This window comes from Xenopus tropicalis, chromosome 1 (genome assembly GCF_000004195.4).
Source record: "Xenopus tropicalis strain Nigerian chromosome 1, UCB_Xtro_10.0, whole genome shotgun sequence".
Lineage (NCBI taxonomy): Eukaryota > Metazoa > Chordata > Amphibia > Anura > Pipidae > Xenopus > Xenopus tropicalis.
In genome coordinates this window covers 10,648,599-10,673,655 of record NC_030677.2, presented here as the reverse complement: position 1 = coordinate 10,673,655, position 25,057 = coordinate 10,648,599, and the positions used below count along the sequence as shown (strand labels likewise).

The 25,057-nt window shown below is 39.7% G+C and overlaps 1 protein-coding gene across 4 annotated transcripts in view; it reads left to right on the top strand.

Moving 5' to 3' along the window:
- Positions 1–25,057, top strand: part of ctnna2 (catenin alpha 2) — a 1,024,232-nt gene that overhangs the window by 872,437 nt on the left and 126,738 nt on the right. For all 4 annotated transcript variants that reach the window (XM_031895802.1, NM_001097305.1, XM_031895831.1 and 1 more), the window contains 5 exon segments: positions 5,025–5,117; positions 5,428–5,584; positions 9,971–10,171; positions 16,888–17,039; positions 19,187–19,300. In XM_031895802.1, the coding sequence (XP_031751662.1) occupies positions 5,025–5,117; positions 5,428–5,584; positions 9,971–10,171; positions 16,888–17,039; positions 19,187–19,300 (717 nt within the window).

Below are 25,057 nucleotides of genomic sequence, written 5' to 3'. Positions count from 1 at the left end.
TTTTTGTTTTTTTTTATTTTGTGCAGATGTGAGTTAAGGAGAAGCCGGAGAAGGACGTCGTTTAAACAAAAGTTGCTAAATTAGGGAAAGTTGGGAGAGTGTTGAGAAAGAAGCGAAGCTCAGAACATTACGGGTTATTATGGTTTTTTTGGTTTCTGCGGGAGCCCTGAGACGTCGTTACGATGCCGAGAGTCTGTAACGGCCCCACGCTGGGGGGTCTCGCTGATACACGGGGGGAACAGAAGGAAGAGGCAAAACTAAGAATGAAATATTAATTTTAAGTGTGTCATTACCCAATATTGTCTCTCATTCTAGAAGCAATGCATTAAGCACGTCCCAAAGCAGTCGGCAATGGTTACATATTCACAAGTCTCATGAAGACTTCTAAGGACTCAAGGAACGAATTAGGAAAATATCTATTTTATTCCCTAAGCTTTGTATGTGCACAAGGAACCATAGGGAGAAATACAGGAAACACTTGTTTCTTCTGGGAACGTTGTGCCTGGATGGGGATGTGTATATCTCCATGCAATAGATAAGCAGTGATAATGTTCTTCACTCCACTTCCACTGTGTTTGAATTGTATAGTGTCTATAGGGACAATACATAAAGCAATAACAATATGGGCACAGGTGAAAATAACTATTTTGGGGTATGCCAACACCATAATTGAACCCATTTATCACGCGTTTAGGAGTCAGTAATTTGCACCCAAATCCTCGCTTACCCGTGCCATTAAAATTCATATAAAGTCTCCTGAAATACTCGGCTAGGGTAGGATGGGAGTGTGGGGGTTATTATGTTTTTTGGTTTCTGCGGGAGTCCTGAAATGTCGTTACGATGCCGAGAGTCTGTAATGGCCCCACGCTGGGGGGTCTCGCTGATACACGGGGGGAACAGAAGGAAGAGGCAAAACCAAGAATGAAATATTAAATTTAAGTGTGTCATTACCCAATATTGTCTCTCATTCTAGAAGCAATGCATTAAGCACGTCCCAAAGCAGTCGGCAATGGTTACATATTCACAAGTCTCATGAAGACTTCTAAGGACTCAAGGAACGAATTAGGAAAATATCTATTTTATTCCCTAAGCTTTGTATGTGCACAAGGAACCATAGGGAGAAATACAGGAAACACTTGTTTCTTATGGGAACTTTGTACCTGGATGGGGATGTGTATATCTCCATGCAATAGATAAGCACCAATAATGTTCTTCACCCCACTTCCACTGTGTTTGAATTGTATAGTGTCTATAGCAGGGATCCCCAACCTTTTATACCCGTGAGCCACATTTAAATGGAAAAAGTGTTGGGGAGCAACACAAACATGAAAAAGGTTCCTGGGGGTGCCAATAAGAGCTGTAATTGGCTACTTAATAGCCCCTATGTGGACTGGCAGCCCACAGGACGCTCTGTTTGGCATTTTACTTGGTTTTTATCCTACCAAAACTTGCCTCCAAGCCAGAAATTCAAAAATAAGCACCTGCTTTGAGGCCACTGGGAGCAACATCCAAGGGGTTGGTGAGCAACATGTTGCTCTTGAGCCACTGGTTGGGGATCCCTGGTCTATAGGGACAATACATAAAGCAATAACAATATGGGCACAGGAGAAAATAACCATTTTGGGGTATGCCAACACCATAATTGAACCCATTTCTCACTCGTTTAGGAGTCAGTAATTTGCACCCAAATCCTTGCTTACCGATGCCAGTCAAATTCATATAAAGTCTCCTGAACTACTCAGCTGGTCAGTGGGCATAGCTGGGGGCAGGGCCAGGGTAGGATGGGAGTGTGGGGGTTATTATGTTTTTTGGTTTCTGCGGGAGTCCTGAAATGTCATTACGATGCCGAGAGTCTGTAACGGCCCCACGCTGGAGGGTCTCGCTGATACACGGGGGGAAACAGAAGGAAGAGGCAAAACTAAGAATGAAATATTAATTTTAAGTGTGTCATTACCCAATATTGTCTCTCACTCTAGAAGCAATGCATTAAGCACGTCCCAAAGCAGTCGGCAATGGTTACATATTCACAGTCTCCATGAAGACTTCTAAAGACTCAAGGAACGAATTAGGAAAATATCTATTTAATTCCCTAAGCTTTGTATGTGCACAAGGAACCATAGGGAGAAATACAGGAAACACTTGTTTCTTATGGGAACGTTGTGCCTGGATCCAAAGTTTTCGCGCTATTAATCCGAATTTTTCCTATTGTGCTTTTTTATGTCTCATGATGGACCCCCAAATAGTATGCTTGATATAGGCTATACTTCTCTATACAGGTATGGGACCTGTTATCCAGAATGCCTGGAACCTGGGTTTTTCCAGAATAATTGATCTTTCTGTAATTTGGATCTCCATAACCTATGTCAACTAAAAATGATTTCAGTATTGAATAAACCCAATAGGGCTGTTCTGCCCCAATAAGGGGTAATTATATCTTAGTTGGGATCAAGTACAGGTACTGTTTTATTATTACAGAGAAAAGGGAATCATTTAACCATTAAATAAACCCAATAGGGCTGTTCTGCCCCCAGTAAGGGGTAATTATATCTTAGTTGGGATCAAGTACAGGTACTGTTTTATTATTACAGAGAAAAGGGAATCATTTAACCATTAAATAAACCCAATAGGGCTGTTCTGCCCCCAATAAGGGGTAATTATATCTTAGTTGGGATCATGTACAAGTACTGTTTTATTATTACAGAGAAAAGGGAATCATTTAACCATTAAATAAACCCAATAGGGCTGTTCTGCCCCAATAAGGCGTAATTATATCTTAGTTGGGATCAAGTACAGGTACTGTTTTATTATTACAGAGAAAAGGGAATCATTTAACCCTTAAATAAACCCAATAGGGCTGTTCTGCCCCCAATAAGGGGTAATTATATCTTAGTTGGGATCAAGTACAAGTACTGTTTTATTATTACAGAGAAAAGGGAATCATTTAACTATTAAATAAACCCAATAGGGCTGTTCTGCCCCAATAAGGGGTAATTATATCTTAGTTGGGATCAAGTACAGGTACTGTTTTATTATTACAGAGAAAAGGGAATCATTTAACCCTTAAATAAACCCAATAGGGCTGTTCTGCCCCCAATAAGGGGTAATTATATCTTAGTTGGGATCAATTACAAGTACTGTTTTATTATTACAGAGAAAAGGGAATCATTTAACTATTAAATAAACCCAATAGGGCTGTTCTGCCCCAATAAGGGGTAATTATATCTTAGTTGGGATCAAGTACAGGTACTGTTTTATTATTACAGAGAAAAGGGAATCATTTAACCATGAAATAAACCCAATAGGGCTGTTCTGCCCCCAATAAGGGGTAATTATATCTTAGTTGGGATCAAGTACAGGTACTGTTTTATTATTACAGAGAAAAGGGAATCATTTAACCATGAAATAAACCCAATAGGGCTGTTCTGCCCCCAATAAGGGGTAATTATATCTTAGTTGGGATCAAGTACAGGTACTGTTTTATTATTACAGAGAAAAGGGAATCATTTAACCCTTAAATAAACCCAATAGGGCTGTTCTGCCCCCAATAAGGGGTAATTATATCTTAGTTGGGATCAAGTACAAGTACTGTTTTATTATTACAGAGAAAAGGGAATCATTTAACCCTTAAATAAACCCAATAGGGCTGTTCTGCCCCCAATAAGGGGTAATTATATCTTAGTTGGGATCAAGTACAGGTACTGTTTTATTATTACAGAGAAAAGGGAATCATTTAACCCTTAAATAAACCCAATAGGGCTGTTCTGCCCCCAATAAGGGGTAATTATATCTTAGTTGGGATCAAGTACAGGTACTGTTTTATTATTACAGAGAAAAGGGAATCATTTAACCCTTAAATAAACCCAATAGGGCTGTTCTGCCCCCAATAAGGGGTAATTATATCTTAGTTGGGATCAAGTACAAGTACTGTTTTATTATTACAGAGAAAAGGGAATCATTTAACCATGAAATAAACCCAATAGGGCTGTTCTGCCCCAATAAGGGGTAATTATATCTTAGTTGGGATCAAGTACAGGTACTGTTTTATTATTACAGAGAAAAGGGAATCATTTAACCATGAAATAAACCCAATAGGGCTGTTCTGCCCCCAATAAGGGGTAATTATATCTTAGTTGGGATCAAGTACAGGTACTGTTTTATTATTACAGAGAAAAGGGAATCATTTAACCCTTAAATAAACCCAATAGGGCTGTTCTGCCCCCAATAAGGGGTAATTATATCTTAGTTGGGATCAAGTACAAGTACTGTTTTATTATTACAGAGAAAAGGGAATCATTTAACTATTAAATAAACCCAATAGGGCTGTTCTGCCCCAATAAGGGGTAATTATATCTTAGTTGGGATCAAGTACAGGTACTGTTTTATTATTACAGAGAAAAGGGAATCATTTAACCATGAAATAAACCCAATAGGGCTGTTCTGCCCCCAATAAGGGGTAATTATATCTTAGTTGGGATCAAGTACAGGTACTGTTTTATTATTACAGAGAAAAGGGAATCATTTAACCATTAAATAAACCCAATAGGGCTGTTCTGCCCCCAATAAGGGGTAATTATATCTTAGTTGGGATCAAGTACAGGTACTGTTTTATTATTACAGAGAAAAGGGAATCATTTAACCATGAAATAAACCCAATAGGGCTGTTCTGCCCCCAATAAGGGGTAATTATATCTTAGTTGGGATCAAGTACAGGTACTGTTTTATTATTACAGTGAAAAGGGAATCATTTTAATTATTAAATAAACCCATAAACCCAAAAAGGAAATCAGTTTTAAAATTCTATGGGAGACAGGCTTTCCGTAATTCGGAACTTTCTGGATAACGGGTTTCCAGATAAGGGATCCCATACCTGTACAGGGAAATCAGTGTCATAGAATCCTTGTAACGAAAATTATTTAAAAATGTCCTTGCAATGCTGTTTACCTTTTTGCATTTCAGCAAACACCGTTTTTATACGGAACTGAATCATTCATGGGTTTCTTCTTTCTCTATTTTCCAATCACCAGGTGGCTAATCTGGCTTGTTCCATTTCCAATAATGAAGAAGGAGTGAAGTTAGTCCGGATGGCGGCGACCCAGATTGACAGCCTCTGCCCACAGGTTTGTTTGAAAACAAAAAACATGGCGGTTTAAGTCTGAAATTGCCCTTTGTATATTGTAGTTATGGGGCGTAAATGGCCCTAAAGCAGTCGAAATGGAAGATAAATATAAGAGGACTTGAGATGACATAAAGCACTTGACTTCAGTGCTAACTAACAATAATTTTGTATTGCTTATATCAGTTTGTTTTTGGTTGCCGGGGTCAATGACCCCCAAATGCCATGGAAACACTAATATACAGTACCACTGCTTTTTGCACCACTTGTAGTAATAATGAAATAGTGTCAGTGACCTCTAGCTTCTATTTTAGGTCATTAATGCAGCCTTGACACTGGCGGCCAGACCCCAAAGTAAAGTCGCTCAAGACAACATGGATGTCTTCAAGGATCAGTGGGAGAAACAGGTCCGGGTTCTGACAGAGGCCGTTGATGACATCACATCGGTTGATGACTTCCTCTCTGTCTCAGGTAAGTGATCGCTAAGTAAAGTAAGTAGTGACGGGTGAATCTATCCTGTTTTGCCAGGAAAATTTGCAAAGCGCATTGAAGTCAATAGGCAGATGCAGATGCAGCCAGTAAGTTTTCACATTCTGTCTAACCATGTCCAGACACCATTTTTTTAAATTTTAGATCCTGCCGTTAGATGGAGCTAGTGTGCAAAGACTTGCCAGCAAAATACAATAAAAAATACCATGTCCTACACTCACTCACCCCCGGTCTGGCCAGTCCTACACTCACTCAACCCCGGTCTGGCCCGTCCTACACTCACTCATCCCCGGTCTGGCCCGTCCTACACTCACTCACCCCCGGTTTGGCCTGTCCTACACTCACTCACCCCCAGTCTGGCCTGTCCTACACTCACTCTTCCCCGGTCTGGCCTGTCCTACACTCACTCACCCCTGGTCTGGCCTGTCCTACACTCACTCACCCCCGGTCTGGCCTGTCCTACACTCACTCACCCCCGGTCTGGCCTGTCCTACACTCGCTCACCCCCGGTCTGGCCTGTCCTACACTCACTCACCCCCGGTCTGGCCTGTCCTACACTCACTCACCCCCTGGTCTGGCCTGTCCTACACTCACTCACCCCCGGTCTGGCCTGTCCTACACTCACTCACCCCCGGTCTGGCCAGTCCTACACTCACTCACCCCCGGTCTGGCCAGTCCTACACTCACTCACCCCCGGTCTGGCCTGTCCTACACTCACTCACCCCCGGTCTGGCCAGTCCTACACTCACTCACCCCCGGTCTGGCCTGTCCTACACTCACTCACCCCCGGTCTGGCCTGTCCTACACTCACTCACCCCCGGTCTGGCCAGTCCTACACTCACTCACCCCCGGTCTGGCCAGTCCTACACTCACTCACCCCCGGTCTGGCCTGTCATACACTCACTCACCCCCAGTCTGGCCAGTCCTACACTCACTCACCCCAGTCTGGCCAGTCCTACACTCACTCACCCCCGGTGTGGCCTGTCCTACACTCACTCACCCCCGGTCTGGCCTGTCCTACACTCACTCACCCCCGGTATGGCCAGTCCTACACTCACTTTTATCTGATTCATTGAGAATTTGACTGCTTCGATATACATTTAATTAAGGGACTGAGTTTTACCTACAACTTACTTGCTTTCAAAACTCCCAAATGGTTTGCTCTAATAAGGGGACACTAGAATTACTTTCAGCTCCAGGTTTAGGTTTTCACAGAATTACTGTCAGCTCGAGGATTGAAGGCAAAGCTGTGCATCAGAAGTAAAGTCATCCCCACCCGAAGCCATGCATTGTGGGCAAAAACAAAACATAGTAATTTGATCAGAACTTTGCACTTAGCACTTGGCGCTACAATGAGCCCATCTGTTTCTCTTTGTCCCTGATATATTTCCCACTAAGCAGTTCCATTACTAGGGCTTTAGCCAACATTCCCTTGCTATCAGCGGTTTAGCTTCAGATTGTGCATATTGAGACTTATTGTGCTCTCTAATCCCCTGTGTGAGCCGAGGAACGCTCTTTTACCACTTAGACATTTGATGAGGTCTACAAACTCTCCTGCATTTCCTTTATATTGTGTATTATCTCTTATTCGTTGGGGCAATTTGACTTGTCATCTGTTATGTTATGATGGAGTAAAAGTAAACTGGCCTCGGTTCCACAATGGCTTTTTCAGCTTGTTAGCAATCCGGCAGTTACCAAAAGCGCTGAAACGCAGTTGGCCACACAGCTGATGGCTACTGGTTCCCTGCCATCTTGTTACTCTCATTTAGAGGGAACATCATTTCACATCCAATTTTTTAAAGCAAGAGCATCATGCCGTAGCCTAGCCGGTCATTTTGTTTGGGCTGTTGTTATTGGTCAAGGGGACCAATAATTCAGTTAAAGTAATGCTCTAAATCCAGAATTCGGTTCGGTATTCGGCCAGGATTCGGGCTTTATTGGAAGGGTTCGGCCAAATCCATCGCGGTGGGTTTGGGGGTCCAGTCGAACCCCAAAAAAGTGGGTTTGGTGCATCCTTACATGCTTTGCCGAAAAAATTCTCACATCTTTCAAAAGATTTGCAAAACGACTAAAAATTCGCAAAACGGGGAAAATGTAGTGCGTCAACAAAAAAATGGAAGCGCGGCAATTCTTTTGATGAGAGAGAAAATTCTTTTTGGCTCGAGACAATTTTTTTACTACTTCCAACCCACCATTCAGACTCTCATGGCTGCAATGGAGCCCTATGGTACAGGGTATAGCAAAGATCTAGAAAAGATCTAGATTCAAGTATTGCACACTTGGGTGCCTGATTTTTACCCCTTATTGCACCCCATTAGTGACAAGAGAGACTTATTTTTCTGCCTGCTGGTATACATTAGTCTATGTGGGAATGTTTGTAGAATGGTTCCTCCCCCTTATCTGGCAGGGCCCCAGTACAGCTTAGCGGAGGCAATTAGTAGCCGCACACACAAATGCATTAAGAATGTTGCTTTTCTCCATTATCTGTGAGAAATGGCCTGTTGTTTGCTCTGCTAAATAAAATGATGTATTATTCTTAGATTCCAATCCATCACTTGGCTTATGACAATTTACTAGGAAATACAGAGAAACACTTTCTTGGGTTTCTTAAGGAACCATTTTTAAACAAACCCCCAGATAACAGGAATAAATAGAGTTAATACAAATGTTTTCTACGTCCAGTGGTTTTTATTTGTATTTGACAACACAGAGAGTAACAATGGTTCCAACGACTATTGTTCCATAGTCAACATCTTCAATAAGGAACAGTCAGTGTAATATAGAGAGAAGAAAGGAGGAGAAGAAGAGAAGGAACGAGCATATTGTCAATCAAGGTTTTGCATTTTGAGGGGCTACAAGTGTTGTTAGTGGTGAGTAGAATATTTGTGGTGTAAGGTTATAGTATTAGTAGATTATTGTTGATTATTCGGTTTCGGTTCGGCCGGGACCGTGGATTCATCTGAACCCGAACCCTGACAAAAAAGGCCAAATACTGAACCGAATCCTGGATTTGGTGCATCCCTACCGTTTTCAAATGGTCTAGTATCCTATAGCAAAAAAACATAGCTACTGTTCTAGTAACCCATAGCAACAAACGTTTGCTACTGATCTAGTAACCCATAGTAACCAAGGTGTCTTACTGGTTTAGTAACCCATAGCTGCCAGTCATTTAGTTTGGTTTACTGATCAGCTGTAGTGATGAGCGAATCTGTCCCATTTCACCAAAAAGTTAGCGAAACCAAAGAAAAATTAGCGAAACGTATAAAACGTCATGAAACACGGGTGGCGCCTAACATTTTTGATGCACACAACTTTTTTTTTGCACGTGTTACTTTTTTGATGTGACCACACCTTTGTTTTGGGTGACAGCACTAGTGTTGGTCAAAAAAATTCGGCAGGCATGGATTTGCGGCGAATTTCCACCATTCATAGATTTTTCTTTTTGTGAAACGGGGGTCAAAATTTGCCGTGGAAAAATTTGTGCCAAAAATAATTGTCTCTCATCAAAAGAATTGACTCGTGCCAAAAAGCATTTGTTTCTGCTGTCAAAAAGAATTGTCTCTCATCAAAAGAATTGTCTCGTGCCAAAAAGAATTGTTTCGCGTGCCAAAAAGAATTGTTTCGCGTGCCAAAAAGAATTGTCTCTTTCATCAAAAGAATTGTCGCATGTCAAATGTTTTGTGGCACGCAACATTTTTTTTGACGCGCAACTTTTTCCCCATTTCGCAAATTTTTGGCCATTTCCCGAATCTTTTGAAAGATTTGCGAATTTTTCGGCGAAGCAAAATGGGACAGATTCACTAATCGCTAGACAACACCCATTTTTTGACACAACCGTGCCCTTTTTTTTCACATGATCGTGACATTTTGCACCAAACGTTCTCTGAACTTTCGGGAAACAATTCACCAATGGCGAAATGGAGAAATTCACTGCAAATCCATGCCTGGTGAAAGAATTCTCTCATCGCTAATCAGCTGTTCAAAAACAAACGTTTGATTGGTTGCTATGGGCTGCTAAATGTTTCCTGCACCAAACCATTAAACCATTTTCCCTTTTTAGTCAAAAAATGTAATACTTGGATTTTTCCTGCAAAAGTTGTCCATAACAATGTGCTACAAAAAAGACCCGACCCAAAAAGAGCCTACAGTCAGAACAATCTCTATAAATCATTGCAGAATTTGTCAGCGCTATATAAAAAAAGGAGGAGAACAATAAAAAATCCGATTCCGTTGGCTTCAACACGGACTGATACACAACCCTCATGTGGATAACGTGCCTTTTAAAACCGTAGCAGCAGATTTATCATTGTTACCATTGAGCCCAACACATTTCTCCTCAAAAACATTCTTTTTTTTTCTTTTTTAAAGAGAACCACATTCTGGAGGATGTGAATAAATGTGTCATAGCTCTGCAAGAAGGTGATGTAGATACGCTTGACCGAACAGCGGGGGCAATAAGAGGCCGCGCCGCCAGAGTCATCCATATCATTAACGCCGAAATGGAAAATTATGAAGCCGGGGTTTACACTGAGAAGGTTCTAGATGCCACCAAACTTCTATGTGAAACTGGTAAGCAAAGACAAACGCCACTGTTCCATTGTTTCGATGCATGTAACAAATGTCTTTGAAATATTCATGCACACTAAGGGGCCCATTGACTAAGGTTTTTTGAGAAAAGTTCAATTTTTTTTTGTTTCCTTTTTTTTTCGAGTTTTTTGGCAGTATACGGTTATTTTTTTCTAAAAAAAAGTTTAAACTTTATATGACTTTCTTTGCCTGAAGCTGATGAGAACCATTGAGTCCTATGGAGGCCAAGGAATAGAATAGGCAGTGACAGCTTGTCCTTGACACATTTTCAAGGGGAAGTTGATCCCATTATTGTTTTCTATTTCCCCCAGTTTCAAGGGGAATTTAATCCCCTCATTGTTTTCTATTTCACACAGTTCCAAGGGGAAGTTAGTCTTATTATTGTTTTCCATTTCAACCAATGACAAGGGGAATTAATCCCATCATTGTTTTCAATGTTACACAATTTGAAGGGGAAGTTGATCCCATCATTGTTTTCTATTTCACCCAGTTTCAAGGGGAAGTTAATCATATCATTGTTTTCTATTTCACACAGTTCCAAGGGGAAGTTAGTCTTATTATTGTTTTCCATTTCAACCAATGACAAGGGGAATTAATCCCATCATTGTTTTCAATTTTACACAATTTGAAGGGGAAGTTGATCCCATCATTGTTTTCTATTTCACCCAGTTTCAAGGGGAAGTTAATCCCCTCATTGTTTTCTATTTCACACAGTTCCAAGGGGAAGTTAATCCCATCATTGTTTTCTATTTCACCCAGTTTCAAGGGGAAGTTAATCCCCTCATTGTTTTCTATTTCACACAGTTCCAAGGGGAAGTTAGTCTTATTATTGTTTTCCATTTCAACCAATGACAAGGGGAATTAATCCCATCATTGTTTTCAATGTTACACAATTTGAAGGGGAAGTTGATCCCATCATTGTTTTCTATTTCACCCAGTTTCAAGGGGAAGTTAATCATATCATTGTTTTCTATTTCACACAGTTCCAAGGGGAAGTTAGTCTTATTATTGTTTTCCATTTCAACCAATGACAAGGGGAAGTTAATCCCATTGTTGGTTTAAATTTTACACAATTTCAAGGGGAAGTTGATCCCATCATTGTTTTCTATTTTTACACATTTTCAAGGGGACGTTAATCGTATCATTATTTTCCATTCCACACAGTTCCAAGGGGAAGTGAATCCCATTATTGTTTTCAATTTCACCCAGTTTCAAGGGGAAGTAAATCCCATAATTGTTTTCAAATGCACACATTTTCAAGGGGAAGTTAATCGTACCATGGTTTCTATTTTACACAATTTTAAGGAGAAGTTGATCCCATCATTGTTTTCTATTTCAAACTTTTTCAAGGGGAAGTTAATCCCATCATTGTTGTCTGTTTCACACAGTTTCAAGTGAAACATAAACACATTATTGTTTTCCAAGAACGAGCACCAATGCTCCTAATATGGTTGCTGGAGCACTTCCTGTTTGGGAAATATAAAGAGGATTACAGGAAATGAACGGCCATTTCAATTTCACAAACCTGCCCCTAAAAATTAGCTATAAATCATGGTTATTTTTTTTCCCTGGGGCCTCTTCATCACCAAGCCTATAATACACTGGGGCCTCTACATCACCAAGCCTATAATACACTGGGGCCTCTACATCAGCAAGCCTATAATACACTGGGGCCTCTACATCACCAAGCCTATAATACACCGGGGCCTGTACATCGCCAAGCCTATAATACACTGGGGCCTCTACATCACCAAGCCTATAATACACTGGGGCCTCTACATCACCAAGCCTATAATACACTGGGGCCTCTACATCACCAAGCCTGTAATACACTGGGGCCTCTACATCACCAAGCCTATAATACACCGGGGCCTCTACATCAGCAAGCCTATAATACACTGGGGCCTCTACATCACCAAGCCTATCATACACTGGGGCCTCTACATCACCAAGCCTGTAATACACTGGGGCCTCTACATCACCAAGCCTATAATACACTGGGGCCTCTACATCACCAAGCCTACAATACACTGGGGCCTCTACATCAGCAAGCCTATAATACACTGGGGCCTCTACATCACCAAGCCTATAATACACTGGGGCCTCTACATCACCAAGCCTATAATACACCGGGGCCTCTACATCACCAAGCCTATAATACACTGGGGCCTCTACATCAGCAAGCCTATAATACACTGGGGCCTCTACATCACCAAGCCTATAATACACTGGGGCCTCTACATCACCAAGCCTATAATACACTGGGGCCTCTACATCACCAAGCCTATAATACACCGGGGCCTCTACATCACCAAGCCTGTAATACACTGGGGCCTCTACATCACCAAGCCTATAATACACTGGGGCCTCTACATCACCAAGCCTATAATACACCGGGGCCTCTACATCACCAAGCCTATAATACACTGGGGCCTCTACATCACCAAGCCTATAATACACTGGGGCCTCTACATCACCAAGCCTATAATACACTGGGGCCTCTACATCAGCAAGCCTATAATACACTAGGGCCTCTACATCACCAAGCCTATAATACACTGGGGCCTCTACATCACCAAGCATATAATACACTGGGTCCTCTACATCACCAAGCCTATAATACACTGGGGCCTCTACATCACCAAGCCTATAATACACCGGGGCCTCTACATCACCAAGCCTATAATACACTAGGGCCTCTACATCACCAAGCCTATAATACACTGGGGCCTCTACATCACCAAGCCTATAATACACTAGGGCCTCTACATCACCAAGCCTATAATACACTAGGGCCTCTACATCACCAAGCCTATAATACACTAGGGCCTCTACATCACCAAGCCTATAATACACTGGGGCCTCTACATCACCAAGCCTATAATACACTAGGGCCTCTACATCACCAAGCCTATAATACACTAGGGCCTCTACATCACCAAGCCTATAATACACTAGGGCCTCTACATCACCAAGCCTATAATACACCGGGGCCTCTACATCACCAAGCCTATAATACACCGGGGCCTCTACATCACCAAGCCTATAATACACCGGGGCCTGTACATCACCAAGCCTATAATACACCGGGGCCTCTACATCACCAAGCCTATAATACACCGGGGCCTCTACATCACCAAGCCTATAATACACCGGGGCCTCTACATCACCAAGCCTATAATACACCGGGGCCTCTACATCACCAAGCCTATAATACACTGGGGCCTCTACATCACCAAGCCTATAATACACCGGGGCTTCTACATCACCAAGCCTATCATACACTGGGGCCTCTACATCACCAAGCCTATAATACACCGGGGCCTCTACATCACCAAGCCTATAATACACCGGGGCCTCTACATCACCAAGCCTATAATACACCGGGGCCTCTACATCACCAAGCCTATAATACACCGGGGCCTCTACATCACCAAGCCTATAATACACCGGGGCCTCTACATCACCAAGCCTATAATACACTGGAGCCTCTACATCACCAAGCCTATAATACACCGGGGCCTCTACATCACCAAGCCTATAATACACCGGGGCCTCTACATCACCAAGCCTATAATACACTGGGGCCTCTACATCACCAAGCCTATAATACACTGGGGCATACTGTATGTACATTAAAGGCAAATGTTACAATTTGGAGTATTTTCACCATAAATGAAAAAAGTGACTTCTTTAATTTACCTTAAAAAGGGATCCCAGTGTCCCTTATATAAAAAAAAAAAACCACAATGCTTTGTATGTGAAAATGACAGATGGTTTGATTCTTATTTTTATTCTAGACCTTTTTTGTGTTTAATATACGAGATATTTTCATTACACCAGAGAACAAGTGGAAATAAATTTCTTCAGACTGGAATCTTTCAAGCTTAACATGTATTTATTCTGAATTATTCCCGCCTAAGAAGAAATGCAATGTCTTATACAGTATCTATCTTGTGGGTTTAGAAACTCCTAAAAGACATTGAAATACAGACACGTGACATTGGACAGAAGAAAATAACCCTCTGCCCAGCCAAATATGATATAGAGAAAGTACCCAAGTGTGTGTTTCACTGGCCTTTTATTGAGTTGTATACTGGAAAAGAAAGCCCAACCAGTATCTCTCACCCAATGACAGTGGCGGGAACAACCGGGGGTGCAAACAGGGTAAGACTGGTGGGTGCAGGGTCCACCGGGACCGCTGCCCCAGGGCGCCTGCACCCCCTCAAGTTGCCCCCACCTGCAGAACAGCCCTATTGGGTTTATTTCATGGTTAAATGATTCCCTTTTCTCTGTAATAATAAAACAGTACCTATACTTGATCCCAACTAAGATATAATTACCCCTTATTGGGGCAGAACAGCCCTATTGGGTTTATTTAATGGTTAAATGATTCCCTTTTCTCTGTAATAATAAAACAGTACCTGTACTTGATCCCAACTAAGATATAATTACCCCTTATTGGGGGCAGAACAGCCCTATTGGGTTTATTTAATGGTTAAATGATTCCCTTTTCTCTGTAATAATAAAACAGTACCTGTACTTGATCCCAACTAAGATATAATTACCCCTTATTGGGGGCAGAACAGCCCTATTGGGTTTATTTAATGGTTAAATGATTCCCTTTTCTCTGTAATAATAAAACAGTACCTATACTTGATCCCAACTAAGATATAATTACCCCTTATTGGGGCAGAACAGCCCTATTGGGTTTATTTAATGGTTAAATGATTCCCTTTTCTCTGTAATAATAAAACAGTACCTGTACTTGATCCCAACTAAGATATAATTACCCCTTATTGGGGGCAGAACAGCCCTATTGGGTTTATTTAATGGTTAAATGATTCCCTTTTCTCTGTAATAATAAAACAGTACATGTACTTGATCCCAACTAAGATATAATTACCCCTTATTGGGGCAGAACAGCCCTATTGGGTTTATTTAATGGTTAAATGATTCCCTTTTCTCTGTAATAATAAAACAGTACCTGTACTTGATCCCAACTAAGATATAATTACCCCTTATTGGGGGCAGAACAGCCCTATTGGGTTTATTTAATGGTTAAATGATTCCCTTTTCTCTGTAATAATAAAACAGTACATGTACTTGATCCCAACTAAGATATAATTACCCCTTATTGGGGGCAGAACAGCCCTATTGGGTTTATTTAATGGTTAAATGATTCCCTTTTCTCTGTAATAATAAAACAGTACCTGTACTTGATCCCAACTAAGATATAATTACCCCTTATTGGGGCAGAACAGCCCTATTGGGTTTATTTAATGGTTAAATGATTCCCTTTTCTCTGTAATAATAAAACAGTACATGTACTTGATCCCAACTAAGATATAATTACCCCTTATTGGGGGCAGAACAGCCCTATTGGGTTTATTTCATGGTTAAATGATTCCCTTTTCTCTGTAATAATAAAACAGTACCTGTACTTGATCCCAACTAAGATATAATTACCCCTTATTGGGGGCAGAACAGCCCTATTGGGTTTATTTCATGGTTAAATGATTCCCTTTTCTCTGTAATAATAAAACAGTACCTGTACTTGATCCCAACTAAGATATAATTACCCCTTATTGGGGGCAGAACAGCCCTATTGGGTTTATTTCATGGTTAAATGATTCCCTTTTCTCTGTAATAATAAAACAGTACCTGTACTTGATCCCAACTAAGATATAATTACCCCTTATTGGGGGCAGAACAGCCCTATTGGGTTTATTTCATGGTTAAATGATTCCCTTTTCTCTGTATTAATAAAACAGTACCTGTACTTGATCCCAACTAAGATATAATTACCCCTTATTGGGACAGAACAGCCCTATTGGGTTTATTTAATGGTTAAATGATTCCCTTTTCTCTGTAATAATAAAACAGTACCTGTACTTGATCCCAACTAAGATATAATTACCCCTTATTGGGGCAGAACAGCCCTATTGGGTTTATTTAATGGTTAAATGATTCCCTTTTCTCTGTAATAATAAAACAGTACCTGTACTTGATCCCAACTAAGATATAATTACCCCTTATTGGGGCAGAACAGCCCTATTGGGTTTATTTAATGGTTAAATGATTCCCTTTTCTCTGTAATAATAAAACAGTACCTGTACTTGATCCCAACTAAGATATAATTACCCCTTATTGGGGCAGAACAGCCCTATTGGGTTTATTTAATATTTAAATGATTTTCAGTAGACATATGGAGATCCAAATTCCAGAAAGCCCATAACAGGTCCCATACCTGTGGGTAGATATATATATATCTTGTTTGAAGAGAACGTCTTGTCTTACAAACTCTTCCGAGCGATGTTGTTTATTGTAAATATATGTTGCAGTCCTAAAACCAATGTTCTCCAGGGAACGCAATGCCATGGAATGTACCGTGGATCTTTCATTTCAGCCGAAAGCCGTTTTCCAAAGTGCCGTGTATTTTCCATCACACAATCACTGCTTCTACTTCAGCCAATTTCTTTCTTTCTTTTTTTTTTCCCCCCTCTTCAAAAGTGTAAGTGACAAGCCGACCATTACCCGCCTAGAAACATAAATTGAGTCAGTTATCCTTGGAACTCTCTATGACAGCAGCTTGCGCGGTGCCTCTTCCAATCAATAGACGCAATGAGAATGGACGTGGAAAAAAAATTCACACCTTCTGAAATAACTTTTTTTTTTTCTCCCTTTTCTTTGCGAAGTGATGCCCCGTTTTGCTGAACAAGTTGAATTTGCCATCGAAGCGTTAAGTGCAAATATTCCCCAACCGTTTGAGGAGAATGAATTCATCGATGCGTCCCGCTTGGTTTATGATGGAGTCCGGGACATACGGAAAGCTGTGCTCATGATAAGGGTAAGTGTAAAAAGAAAACGACAATAAAGTAGAGGAGAATTTAGATACAGTAAGTCGGCAAACACAATTATATACGGTAATGTCAGCAGGGGAATTTGAAGGAAAGGCAATAAATGTCTTATTGTATGAAGAAACGACTGAGAGGTTTTTGAGATCTTATTGAATTGGTGATCTAGTCCAACTGCAGCCCTCAGCCAATGGCAGGCGAGACAAGCATATGTATCCACCAACCAGATTGACAGCAGTTATTTACATGGAAAGATACAGTAGTTGCAGTTGCTTAGTTGCAAATGAACATTATCTTCTCTTTTCTTATATTAAGATGCAAAAATATGGATACAGGTTGTTCATACATCTATCTGCCTGTCTGTCTGTCTATCTATCTGCCTGTCTGTCTATCTATCTGCCTATCTATCTATCTATCTATCTATTTATCTATCTATCTATCTTTCTATCTATCATCTATCTACCCATCCATCATGTATCTTTCTATCTATCTATCTATCTATCTATCTATCTATCTATCTATCTATCTATCTGCCTATCTTTCTATCTATCATCTATCTATCTATCATCTATCTACCCATCCATCATGTATCTATCTATCTATCTATCTATCTATCTATCTGCCTATCTATCTATCTATCTTTCTATCTATCTATCTATCTATCTATCTATCTATCTATCTATCTATCCTTCTATCTATCTATCTATCTATCTATCTATCTATCTATCTATCTATTTATCTATCTATCTATCTATCCATCCTTCTATCTATCTATCTATCCTTCTATCTATCTATCTATCCATCATCTATCTATCTATCTATCTATCTATCTATCTATTTATCTTTCTATCTATCTATCTATCTATCTATCTATCTATCTATCTATCTATCTATCTGCCTGTCTAACTATCTATCTATCTATCTATCTATCTGCCTGTCTATCTATCTATCTATCTATCTATCTATCTATTATCTATCTATCTATCTATCTATCTATCTATCTATCTATCTGCCTGTCTATCTATCTATCTATCTATCTATCTATCTATCTATCTATCTATCTATATTTCTTTCTATCAATCTATTTATCTATCTATCTATCTATCTATCTATCTATCTATCTATCTATCATCTATCTACCCATCCATCATGTATCTATCTATCTATCTATCTATCTATCTGTTATCTATCTATCTATCTATCATCTATCTGCCTGTTTATCTATCTAGAGTTTTTCTGTCTCCGAGGCCTGCAAAAGGCACAGAACAAAAAAGTCCACGACATGGGCAGCGTCAAGTCCTTCTCACCCCAGAATCTTACCCCCCTTCTACTAAACACTCAGACTTACACTTCTTTAATGGGTTGAAAAGGCCTCAGCCAAGTTTATTAAACATAAATTAACAATCATATAACTTTACAATTCCAACAATTATCCAGAGAAATCTACACCACTAGTTGCTGAAGGCTGCTCCTAAGGAGATCCCCCGATCTCCGTACATTCATCAGAAGAAGGCTAAAGTCTGAAGGTGTATGGGCAGCTTTAGATAATTCAACAGGAGGGCTGAATGCATAGTACAATACATACAAAGGTCCTCTTTTAGTTCAACCCTTTTGACTTGCTTGCTTGACTCAGCTATTATCCCGGCTTCTGCTTCAAAAACCCAATGGGTGAGTTTTAGCCTATAGGATAAACCCTTAAGGAATTTGTTCCCAGAATCCCTTTTGACTTATTTACATACGTATGAAGCAGTCTCCTCAACCCTTTTGACTTGTTTGTGAATCCCCACTCCTGGCTCTCCCTAAGCTGAGCAGAAATCCCTGCACTACACTGATGAGCCCCAAGAAGGGCGAAACTGGTCTGTAGTTGGGAATCTGATCAGATATAATCCCGGCTTCTGCTTTAAACCCAGTGGGTGAGCTTTAGCCTATAGGATAAACCCATGTAAATGGGATTTTTCTAAGAGCCTTAAGGAATTTGTTCCCAGAATCCCTTTTGACTTATAAAAAAAAAAAAACCTAATGCCATAGCCACAATAATAACATTAAAGCTTTGTATAAGAGCAAATGTGCAATAGCACAATCCAGTAGTGTAAATCCTTTGTGTACGTTGTAATCCCCTCGTCCTATTTACATTTTGTAGACTCCCGAAGAGCTGGAAGATGATTCAGACTTTGAACAAGAGGATTATGATGTCAGAAGCCGGACCAGTGTTCAGACTGAGGATGACCAGCTTATTGCTGGCCAAAGTGCCCGAGTAAGTGTATTCCGCTATATGCATATATGTGTGGTTGTTTTCATTCATTATGACTCTAATTCCTTGTCTGATGTCCTAACATGACACTTGTTTTGTTGGTTTGTCTACTAATCCTTGAGCCTTTGAAGCTTCCAGCAACAATTTGCTGTAATAATTCATAACTGTAACTTTTGAAAGGCAAATGCCTCCGAGTTATCTCTTGTTTCACACGTAGTAATGACGGAAATTAGGTCTCTTTGTTCTGTAAGAAATCAAACCTAAATTCTTTAAGTCAGACAAGAGCCGCGACAAAATACAATTAGCCGCACGGAAGCGGCACAGATAATTACAGGTGTATGGCGAAAGTGGCAGAAGATGTTTTTGTCTACAAAATTGTTGCTTTCGTGTTTAAGAAAAAAATGTGGGCTGAAAGGCTAATCTGGTTTGACTGACTGGATCTTCTCTTAGTGAAATATTGGAAATAGAATGGTTTTCATCGTTTTGCACTGAATCGCCTTTGTTTATGTCAAATAAAACTGGGAGGTTCTGTACCTGAGGACATCAGAGCCATTGACAAAATGGAAACGTCTGAGCAATCTAGTAATTCCCACAGTCTGGGTTAAATCATCAATCCCCATTGGTTAATAGAGACAGGTAGTGACGAGCGAATTTTTTCGCCATGCATGGATTCGTAGCCAATTTCCGCATTTCGCCATCGGCGAATTGTTACGCGAAACTTCCGTGAAAATTCGCCAAAGGTTATATAAGGGCATAATAAATATTTAACCAAGTAATCAGTTCTAGGACACCTATGTGTCTCTTCCTACTCTTGCACTTTGCACACTGATTGTAGATGGCCTCTTATAAGTTCAGGGCTCTGTAGATTGGGCATCTGATATAATTACCCCTTATTGGGGGCAGAACAGCCCTATTGGGTTTATTTCATGGTTAAATGATTCCCTTTTCTCTGTAATAATAAAACAGTACCTGTACTTGATCCCAACTAAGATATAATTACCCCTTATTGGGGGCAGAACAGCCCTGTTGGGTTTATTTAATGGTTAAATGATTCCCTTTTCTCTGTAATAATAAAACAGTACCTGTACTTTATTTAATGGTTAAATGATTCCCTTTTCTCTGTAATAATAAAACAGTACCTGTACTTGATCCCAACTAAGATATAATTACCCCTTATTGGGGGCAGAACAGCCCTGTTGGGTTTATTTAATGGTTATATGATTGGGTTCAGGTACTATTATTACAGAGAAAAGGGAATCATTTAACCATGAAATAAACCCAATAGGGCTGTTCTGCCCCAATAAGGGGTAATAATATCTTAGTTGGGATCAAGTACAGGTACTGTTTTATTATTACAGAGAAAAGGGAATCATTTAACCATTAAATAATCCCAATAGGGCTGTTCTGCCCCCAATAAGGGGTAATTATATCTTAGTTGGGATCAAGTACAGGTACTGTTTTATTATTACAGAGAAAAGGGAATCATTTAACCATTAAATAAACCCAATAGGGCTGTTCTGCCCCCAATAAGGGGTAATTATATCTTAGTTGGGATCAAGTACAGGTACTGTTTTATTATTACAGAGAAAAGGGAATCATTTAACCATTAAATAAACCCAATAGGGCTGTTCTGCCCCCAATAAGGGGTAATTATATCTTAGTTGGGATCAAGTACAGGTACTGTTTTATTATTACAGAGAAAAGGGAATCATTTAACCATTAAATAAACCCAATAGGGCTGTTCTGCCCCAATAAGGGGTAATTATATCTTAGTTGGGATCAAGTACAGGAACTGTTTTATTATTACAGAGAAAAGGGAATCATTTGGGTTGGGATCAATTATAAGATTCTATTTTATTACTACAAAGAAAAAGAAAATCAGTTTTAAAATTCTGAACCATTTGATTAAAATGGAGTCTATGGGAGACAGGCTTTCCATAATTCGGAGCTTTCCGGATAATGGGTTTCCAGATAACGGATCCCATACCTGTATTAAAATTATGGTTGTTTATAAATACAAGCCAAATACTTGTGATTTCATTGACACCGTGATTCTATAAATGGAAAATATTCCTAGGAGCTGGAATAAGACTAGGAAATATCCGCGGATTCATTCCCATTGCCTGGATGCAGATCTATGAAAAATACTTCTGCTGATCTATAGTGTAGAATTAGCCTCTAAAGAAAGAATCATCGGCAGCTGCATTCACATCTTGATTTGGATCAATTTTTATCCTTCCAATTGGAACGACTGGCATTTCATGGTTTGACTAAACGTGACTTGGCACTGAGTCAACATTAAAAAAACCCGTTGTACATGGATTCCCACGTGACATATTGTTATGATTCATACGGAATTATTCATTTCTTACTGTAACGTCAACAGTCCTGGTTTAGACTCTTTAAATTACCAAAAGCAACGCTCCGATCCTTTAGAGCTGGTATTCCGCTTAACGAGGGCCCGAGGTTTTATTATTCATCATTTGCTCAAATAGGATTCTGCTTCCAATAACCTTTTTGTTTTCCTCCTTAGGGCAAGTCAAAGTCTCTTCTTAATTCTGCCCATATTTCCGGCCAAAGTAACTAAGATAATTCCCCTATAAAATGTAAGAAGTCGAAACTGAAGAGACAAAATAAATCAACCTAAAATATTAGTGCAAATAATATCCGTATATCTCTTTTGCAATGGTTGGATAACTCCTTGATATGGCTTGTTAACCCAAGTGCTCGGAATGTAGCAGCTGGTTATTTTTCCTTTATTTTTTAAATATGGACTGACCCAGTAAGGTAGGTAATGTATATGAAGGTACCTGTAAATCAAGAAGAAGGGTGCACTCCCCTAGTGTAGTATGCTTATTACTAGTGATGAGCGAATCTGTACCATTTTGCTTCGCCGAAAAATTTGCGAATCTTTCAAAAGATCCGCGAAACGGCGAAAAATTTGCGAAAATGTTGTGCGGCAAAAAAAATTGTCGCCCGCTACTATTCTTTTGTCGTCCGCGGCTATTATTTTGTTGCCCGCGGCTATTATTTTGTTGCGCGGCTATTATTTTGTCACCCGCAGCTATTATTTTGTCAAGCGGCTATTCTTTTGACGCCCGCAAAACAGACAGATTCGCTCATCACTATTGACACGTTCATGTAGAAGTCAATGGCAAAGGCCTCTACTCTTTCCTTTTTTTTTTCTTATTTTTTAGTTTTTTCTTATTATCTCAAAACTTTAGAGATTTCGTTTTTTTGAAGCTAGTTTTTGACAGAAAGCTCAGCTTTTTCAAATTGTTGCAGTGACAATTCTAAAAAGTTAAGTTTTTGCAACTTTTCCTTGTGACTTTTTTAGTAAACGTTAGACATTAGTGATGAGTTGTGAATTTTTTCACAAGGCTTGTATTTGCAGCAAATTTCGGCATTTCGCCATTGGCAAATTATTTCTCGAAACTTCAGTGAAAATTAGTCACGGAAAAATTTGTTGCACGGTTGCGTCAAAAAAAGGGCACGGTCACGTCAAAATTGGACGTGACCTTGTCAAAAAAGTGCAGGCGACAAAAAATAGACGCGGGCGACAAAAAAATAGATGCTGCCGAGAAAAAAGACGCGGGCGACAAAAAATACACTCAGGTGAGAAAAAAGACGCGGGCGACAAAAAAATACACTCAGGTGAGAAAAAAGACGTGGGTGACAAAAAAATAGATGCAGTCGAGAAAAAAGCCGCGGGTGTCAAAAAAAATTGCGTGACAAATGCGTTTAGCTGCTTTGCAAATTTTCTTGCCGTTTCGCGAATTTAATGCCGACGCGAAACAAGACAGATTTTGCTGCAACCGCTACTATTTTGATGCGTCCACATGTTTTTTGCACGTCCTTGAATTTTCTGCTGTAATATTTTGCGACTGTTTTGCGGAAAAAAATTGGCGAAACGAATTTAGTCGAGTTTGGAATAAAAAAAAATGAGAGATTATCCAGTTTTAGTAAATCGTGCAACTTTTTTTTCCGCATGCAACATTTTTTTACGCAACTGTAACTTGTTTTGGTGTGACCACAAGTTTTTTTGGACGCGACTTTTTCCGTGGCAAATTTTTGCACAAATTTTTGGCACAAAAAAAATCCAACAAAGATGAAATGCGGAAATTACATCCATGTCTGGCGAAAAATTTCGCTCCTCACTATCCTCCATTCATTGCAGAGCTGCTCTCCATGAGGGCTCCTAGCTGAGCGCACTATTCCGACATATTTGTTTCAGTCGCTCCAATCGTCGCCTCATTATTTCTCGGCGTAATTCACTTTGTTCTATGGCAGTTACACAGGAGCAATAAGTGATTAGTAACAGTACATAAATATAAAAATCTAAAAACGTTTCACTGGTCTTTTCGATGTAAAATGCAATTTTATGGCAGGGGATGAGGTTATTTGAAGTAATTACAGTTTTACTAACTAAACTGCGCGGTTTAAGAAAACAGGTTTGACTTTTAACCGCATAAAATGAAAATTGCAAAATAATTTCGAGGAAGATTAAAGGGCAGCTCATAATTACGTCTTTTGGGCAGATTAGAACTGATATGTTTCACTGGGAAAAATAATATATAACTGTCTGTTATGTTGTTATGCTCAATATTTTGGATTTAAATGGTTATAAAATATTCCAACCCAGTCTAATATGGTTATAACCAAGCAGTCTCACAGCCTATCACCTTCCACATTAATGCCACGCCCCTTCCTCTTTAGCCCAAACAGGAAGCAATAAGATTTCCAGTTGGGATAAAATCCATCCCCAACTTTATTTAAAAAGAAGAAAACAAATACCTTGTACTTGATCCCAACTAAGATATAATTACCCCTTATTGGGGCAGAACAGCCCTATTGGGTTTATTTAATGGTTAAATGATTCCCTTTTCTCTGTAATAATAAAACAGTACCTGTACTTGATCCCAACTAAGATATAATTACCCCTTATTGGGGCAGAACAGCCCTATTGGGTTTATTTAATGGTTAAATGATTCCCTTTTCTCTGTAATAATAAAACAGTACCTGTACTTGATCCCAACTAAGATATAATTACCCCTTATTGGGGGCAGAACAGCCCTATTGGGTTTATTTCATGGTTAAATGATTCCCTTTTCTCTGTAATAATAAAACAGTACCTGTACTTGATCCCAACTAAATATAATTACCCCTTATTGGGGGCAGAACAGCCCTATTGGGTTTATTTCATGGTTAAATGATTCCCTTTTCTCTGTAATAATAAAACAGTACCTGTACTTGATCCCAACTAAGATATAATTACCCCTTATTGGGGGCAGAACAGCCCTATTGGGTTTATTTAATGGTTAAATGATTCCCTTTTCTCTGTAATAATAAAACAGTACCTGTACTTGATCCCAACTAAGATATAATTACCCCTTATTGGGGGCAGAACAGCCCTATTGGGTTTATTTCATGGTTAAATGATTCCCTTTTCTCTGTAATAATAAAACAGTACCTGTACTTGATCCCAACTAAATATAATTACCCCTTATTGGGGGCAGAACAGCCCTATTGGGTTTATTTAATGGTTAAATGATTCCCTTTTCTCTGTAATAATAAAACAGTACCTGTACTTGATCCCAACTAAGATATAATTACCCCTTATTGGGGGCAGAACAGCCCTATTGGGTTTATTTAATGGTTAAATGATTCCCTTTTCTCTGTAATAATAAAACAGTACCTGTACTTGATCCCAACTAAGATATAATTACCCCTTATTGGGGGCAGAACAGCCCTATTGGGTTT